This window comes from Lipophrys pholis (assembly GCF_963383615.2).
Source record: "Lipophrys pholis genome assembly, chromosome: 7".
In the NCBI taxonomy this organism is placed as follows: Eukaryota; Metazoa; Chordata; class Actinopteri; order Blenniiformes; family Blenniidae; genus Lipophrys; species Lipophrys pholis.
The window spans coordinates 26,761,016-26,768,222 of record NC_137638.1 but is presented as its reverse complement, the minus strand read 5'-3'; the positions used below and the strand labels follow the sequence as shown (position 1 = coordinate 26,768,222).

At 43.3% G+C, this 7,207-nt stretch overlaps 1 protein-coding gene across 1 annotated transcript in view; it reads left to right on the top strand.

The window, feature by feature from the left end:
* Nucleotides 1-1,581: 1,581 nt before the first annotated feature.
* Nucleotides 1,582-7,207, top strand: part of galnt9 (polypeptide N-acetylgalactosaminyltransferase 9) — a 112,653-nt gene continuing 107,027 nt past the window's right edge. The window contains exon 1 of the mRNA XM_080466796.1: nt 1,582-2,601. Within this exon, the coding sequence (XP_080322922.1) occupies nt 2,361-2,601 (241 nt within the window). The 5' untranslated portion in view covers nt 1,582-2,360. The remainder of the gene's footprint in view (nt 2,602-7,207) is intronic.

The following is a 7,207-nucleotide window of genomic DNA, read 5'->3' as shown; positions in this document are numbered from 1 at the left end:
TGTTCAAAGACAAAGAATCTTTCTCTGGTTCTCACAGCCGCACAGTCACCATCTGATTATAGTGAAGCAGCAAATAACCTGAAGAGCATGAGATCTTCTGGTGGGCGTGAAGTGGGATCAAAGTGCTCCGGGCAGCAGCAGCCATGTCTGGGTTTGCCTAATCAGGCAAAAGTACACAGTGAGACAGGATCTCTTTGTACATGATTTACTCGGGCCATAACTCATTTGAAATTGGAGATGAAGAGCTTGCACAGGCAGGAGGTTTGACAGCATGGAGTAGAAAGGATCTTGAAAATGGCTAATGGTTAAAACCCAGCAAGGATCTATATATAGATGCCTCCAAATGTCAGTTATTGGTGAGGGGTTTCTGCTTTGCAGGTTACAGAGATTGGTGTGGCGTACAGTGTGAGATTTCGCTTGTTTTTTTGTTTTTTTCAAGGTCTGGTATTTTTATGAATCCCAAGTGTAGTTTTGAGAGTCTGAGTCTTGTGTAACATAAACATGTCTGCTTTATGAAGAGCCCAGTTCTTTATATACTGTATTTATAAAGGATCCAGGTGTTGTTTAAAGAGTCAAAGTCTAGAAAGGTTTTAGTTCTCTTTAAATAAGTCCAGGCAGACTAAAGAGACATGTTCATCAAGAAGAAAGCCTGCTCTGCACCACAACTAAAGAATGATGGTAAAGTTTACATTTTAATGTTATTATGGCACTATTGTATTGGTCTGGAATATTCATATGTTAAGAGTTTAGGTTTAATTTAAAGTATGCAGGTCTCTTAAGGAGTTGGTTCTCCCCTCATATTGAGAATATCCTTGGTTCCGGGCCTTTCTGAATAAAATATGCATATTCTCATTCCTTAGTCTCAAAACATGTATTCAAGGGTAATTGGTGTCTGTAATTTAATGTATGTGTGTATGTGAATGTGAGTGTCTATCTAACGTTGTTTTCCTTGTGATGGACTGTATCAAAGGTGAAACCTGCCTCCAACCCCGACAGGGGCAAATGGCTCCAACACCCTCCAGCCCTGAGAGCTATAGAAGATGGATGGATGAATAAATGAATACTATCTGTCCTCCCGATGGGTTTGACTGAAAAGGGCCATGCACTTTAAAGGCTTACAGCATGTTTATTCTATGACATGGAGCTTCAAGTCCAGACAGGCATGTGATTGGTGAAATTATCATTATAATTTGTACTTGTGAAGTTGACCATGCATGCAGATGCAAATTTTAAAAAAAAAACAACTACACATCAAAAAGAAATTAAGAAAAAAAAACCCATGGACGTGAAACTTCGAGGCTGCCCGTGGCAATGGCATCAGAGGTGAGGTGGAAACTGTTAACCTGCGCATTACGGATCAAATCGCACAAATCTGTTTTCACAGTTCACCAGCCGGATACACGCGTCCGAGGCTGCGCTAACCAAGTGGAAGTGTATGCGCCCCTTTCACGGATGCACGCTGTTTATTTTCCTCTCCGGCTCGTGAATATTCATGATTGTGCCTGTGAACGTCAGGACGCAGAGGGAGAGAGAGAGAGAGAGAGAGAGAGAGAGAGAGAGAGAGAGAGAGAGAGAGAGAGAGAGAGAAGGAGAGACAACATGCCAGAGCCCGGCTTCATCTCTCCCACCGACACCGAGCGACTGCGCCGCTTCTCCGCATCTCAGGGCGAATCCAACTCATCCCACAACAGACGGACAGCAATGGACTGACGGGACGAACATACAGAGAGAGAGAGAGAGAGAGAGAGAGAGAGAGAGAGAGAGAGAGAGAGAGAGAGAGAGAGGGAGAAACGCCGCCTTGTTTTTGAGCGTGCACATATTTTGTGGACTCGAGCTCCTCGGGTTTATTTTTCACCGGATCCAGCGGGCACAGCGTCTTCAGAGGAGATGTCATCGGATCGTCCGGAGATGCGTCCGTACGAGCGGCTGTTGCAGCGAGTCCCCGGGAAGATGGACGAGACGCGTCGCGGCTGAGGAGCTGGCGGACTCACCACGTTGCGGGAGGAGGATGAACGCCTTCCCGGGCAACGTTTCTCGCTGGTAGCGCACAAACCCTCCCTTCTCCCTCCCTTCTCCCTCCCTCCCTCCGTCCCTCCCCGTCCTGCACTGCCCGGATCTCCGGAGAAGCGCACCGCGGACCACAGCAACCTTTCCCCCGCCACCTTGAAGTTGCGGCGCGCCGCCGGGAGTGAGCGCAGCCTCCCCGGAGCTGTCCGCGGTGCTGAAAGCTGCCACTCCACCGGTTGACCTTCTCCTCTCTCCTGTAAACACACGCAGGAGCGAGGCGACAACCGCGCAGGCCACCGGCACATGAACCGCTGCTGGGCTTGACTGAGTCAGCCAGACAATCCCCCTCTTTCATGGCTGTGGCACGCAAAATCAAAACTTTGCTGACCGTCAACATCCTAGTGTTCGTGGGGATTATCCTGTTCTCGGTGTACTGCAGGATTCAGGACCGATCCGAGGAGCTCATCCAGATCGGGCGCATTTCTGACCAGAGGCTGCGAGCCAGGAATGGCAAAGTTTCCAACTTGGTGGACAGGCAGTCCATTCTCCAGAGGCTGGAGAGGCTGGAGGATGTGGTCTACAACCAGTTAAACGGTGAGTGATGCCCTTAGGTGGCGTGTAGACAACCAGCCTATTACCAAAGATAGGTCTGGCTGAGTGTAGATTACTTGTTCAGATCGTTCCCAGGTGAGTTTGTCCTCTGGACCATGACTCATGTATATTCTTCTCTCAGTCTGCAGCCTCATTCATCTTCACGCTTTAGAACCTGTTGGAGGGCAAAGGTCTGCTGCCTGGAGCAATGCTTATTGAGAGGCTAATGAAGCAGGATGATGCATTACTTTGCAATAGTTTCTATATGTCCCCTCTTGGCAGGCTTCACTGGACTGTATCTTCAACAGCCTATCAGGCTCTAACAGGCTCATCCAATAATTGACTTAACTGCATCCAAACTTCTGCTTTAAGTACTGAGGTCTGTTCTTTTGTGTTTACAATCCAAGTCAGAGGAAGTCTGAGTGTCAGCAGCAGCTCCTGTCATCTCACTGGAGGCAGCAGAGCTGCTGAAACGTATCAGATTTAACAGGCAGTCTGACTTTTTGAAGGAGAGTCTAATGTAATGGCTCTATAAAGGAATGACAGACTTGTATTTCATTACATGGCCATTAGTCTGTGGGGCAGATTCGGTCTCCTCAGCACGGCAGCGAGCTTTAAAATCAGGTTACATCTCACTCTGCCTGACTCGTGGTTTTAATTCCCTTCAGGGAAATCCTGACTATCCACAACCACAACAAAGACAGTTGGGTAATTATATCCTCCTCATCCTTATAAAGTAATTGGCTAAATCAAATTTGTAACTTTGATAATGCTGGGAAAGATTGTATAGATTCTGAATCAATTTTAGAAAGCCAAACTTTATCAAAAACATCTGCATATTTTAACATTCATGTTCCTGGTTATAAATGTATATTAAAATGGAAATTTCTAAATATTTCAATTTGTGTAAAGGAGAATACAGTTTTAGTTAAATTATCTTTTTACTATCTTACTGATTGTAATTTTACAGTTCTTCCTATTTTTCCCCAGCACTGTTTTGTTTTGTTTGTTTGTTTGCTTTTCAGCAATTTCCTTTCTATTCCAATGAGGAGTTAAGTCTGAGCGTACACTCGTTCTCTAACTCCAAACCAGAATATATCTTTGTGTGATGAACAGCAACACTGAGAACACATTGGATCACTGATGACATTTCCTTGTGCTCCTTCACTGACTGTTGTCCAGGTCACCGTTCCAATAAAACAAAGCTTTTTCCGGATTAAAGGAGCACATTTCTGTGCTGTCCTGTCTTCTTTTAAGATATTGAGAATAAGTGGAAGCACACATAAAACAAAACAAAATTTTGAACATATTCAAATGCATAGAATTGATGTGCTATGTTGTACGCAGCAGAGACATCCAGCCTCACTGTCAGTGGTTCATGATCGGTTTCACTCAGGAATATCAGTGTATTTACTAGTTTACTGTGCTTATTTGCCAAAAATGGAACATCTCTCCGTGTAAATAGTTGATTTGCGTTTTGCAGAAAGAAGCAATTTATTCTTGTGTTGTTGTATTTCATGCTGGTCACCAGTAGAGGTCAGAGATTTTATAATATCCCATTATGATGCAGGCTGCTGAAAGCTCTTAAACCCTGGATTCATACAAGCTGTCATAGAAAATGTCATGAGAAAGTAAACTTCTTCTTCTTTTTTTTTTTTTTATATAAATGAAAATACAATGTCTTGCTCCGAGTTAGAAATAAAAACAAAAGATGACAAAGCTTGACAGTCCATTTGACTGCTGTCTGCATTTAAGGACGTTTCACAGCTTCAGTGCAGCCGTGGACCGTTTCTGCATGATCTTGTTATTATGCCGGAGCTTCTGCGGCTATTTGAGGGTCACTCCGTCAGTTCCAGTTATGCTTGGCATCTGGCATCCCGCCAGCAATCACTGCCTCTCAAAAAGTACAATGCATCCTCTCAGTCACTGCAGCCGGACCCACACAGTGGCTCATTACAGCTGTGGGACAGAAACACACGGCCTCTGCAAAATTCTTCACATTCATGCTTGTGTTTAGAGTGCGGGGCAGCAGCTGAATTCAATCTGAAATGCTGCTTTTCTACATACTTCAAGTCAAATGCATTTGTCAATTCCTCACGAGTGTAGGCCGGGTGACATTCATTTCTTCTATGGCTTGACATACACAGTCCAAAAGAGTTATATCAAGTTTTGCAAATGATTGTCAAAACTGACTCCTCTGTGCTGTGGGGTTGAGTTCAAGTAGCTGGGACACCGTTTATCCAGAGAGGGTAACAGTTACCGAGAGACGAGAGAAAGACAAACCACAAACTCAGTGCAAATCTACAGGAATGTGCAATTAAAACCAAAACATTTCAGGTCCCAGGAATGAGTTCCTGCAGCAATTCAGAAAAATGTTCAATGCGTTTGATAAATTAGATTTGTTCAGTGTCTGCAAGCTGCAGAATTTATTAACCCAACAAATATAAATGATCAATATGAGCGACGATTTGAAATTTACAATTTGCAAACAATTTCTTCGAGCCGTCCAAGGTGGAAACAGGAAAGAAAAAAAAAAGACAGCGTTTGAAATTGTGTCATTTTTCTTGACAGAGTCTGGAGTGCAACGCAGGCTGGACACATTTGCTGGCTGTCACAATCCCTCCGTGATTTGTCTGAAGGTCTTTAATAGCATACTTAATCATACCCTCGTATGCCCAGGTCAACGGCCTTCTTTTCTCAATCGTGCACAGACCACAAATTGTACTCTGTGGCTATTGGGAATAACTATGGTGAGAGGAGGACTCAGTACGCCAATAACTATTACCATGTCCAGCAGCGATATGAAGTAATTGCCCATTCCCTCTGTTGTTTATTGCCTACCAATGGCACGGCACGGGAGCTGCAGCCGGGGCCAATTAGATTTGAAGGACATAAACAAGTCAGAGAATTCCTCTTTTATGGTTGTCTGATGGACGGCCACCAGACTCCCAACAAGAAAACAACGGTCAAGCTCTGTTTGCAGCCCATTCTGTGCAGAAATGAGCAACGCGAGGGTTATCAGCAGCGCCGCTCGGCTCTGCCGAGGATGCCACCAGCTTTTGGTAATCAGATGACGGGGGTTTAAGCTTGTTAACAAGCTTATGAAGTGACATTCTGACCTTAAGTACTCCATCAGAACCTGCAAATGCATCCTTTGTAGTACTTACCTGCTTGAGTCCTGTGAGCCTGAATGAGCACGATACACAAATAAGATTAGGTACCGCGAGTTTGAAAGAGGCAAAAATAATCCAACTTTGCAACAAGTGATGAGGGTTTTTAAGGGTCAGTGATCTCAAATAGAGGTTCAACTTTCTCAGTCAAACGCAGAGGAAACCTGATTAAATTATCAATTTAAGGTTTGTTAACCACAAACCACTGGAAATATCATAGCAAAGCACTGAACCCTCGAACTGGCTCTCATTGGTTAAACTGAGGTATTGAAAATGTTTATTCTAAGTTTTTGAAGGATAATTACAATATTCTTTTCTTTACCTTTTTAGTTTATTGTCTTTTAAGGTCAGTGTCATCGTCAGTATATGTCAGTTTCGATTGACCAAAATCCCAAATATTTCTCCAGTTCTTGTTTTTATAAATCTCAAAATGATACAAATTCATATACAGGTACCCTATTGAGGATTAGAGCATAAAAAGTAGAGTACTATGAATTGAACATATATGGTTAATTGAATGTACGTGTGAAAATAGGACATACTTTCTATTGAACTTGTCTTAAGTGTATTTGTCGCTAAATGCATCATCCTTGTGTAGTGGTGCATTGAATGACAGGAAGAAATGTTTGTATGTGCGCTATCCTAATCTGTAACACAAATCCTACATGAGCAATCCATATATACATATATCATTGTTCAGCTATTTAATTACGTATTTTTTGACTTTTATATAATTACAATTGTTAGTTAGTAATACCTGTGAAGACAAATATGTGAAAACTACCAATCATGGCCTCTCACTTTATAAAGAGTGAACAATGACAAAAGCAAGTTGACTATTACAATTGTTCCATATATATCAAGGGATCAAAAGTCAAGTATTCTTGGATCAAGTTGAAAAGCAAATGGTTAAATGCAAAATCAAGGTATTAAAAAAAAAAAAAAAAAGTACAGTAGAATCTTAAATCCAAAACACCTGATCATTTTGCTTCTGATAGTTTCATCGCCAGTTTGGATTCGACTCCTGACTTTCATATTTTTGGCTGAATTTCTTTCTCTCCCACTGTTCTGTCACCTGAAGCTGAATGCTCTAAAAATACTCCTGAAAAACATATTGCTGTCGGCCAGTGAATGTGCTACTGTTCGTTTCTGGTTGCCTGACCAACTCCGGGTGCGTCATTGTTTGAGCCGGGCTGTTGTCCCACAGCTTACGGTCACACCGAGGCTCCTCGTCATCAGCCATGCATGTCACTCCCGGCCTTCTCCCGGCGCGTAGGTGCTGATGGGATGGCAGCCTCACAGGCCCAGCTGCAGCGCCAGATATGCGTCTTATCTATAACGCCCAATTATGGCAAAGAAACTGACGCTGTTTATATGCTAAGCCTGCCGGGGCAACGACTTGATGAGAAAGGAGAAATGTCACACTCCCTCCCCTCCGT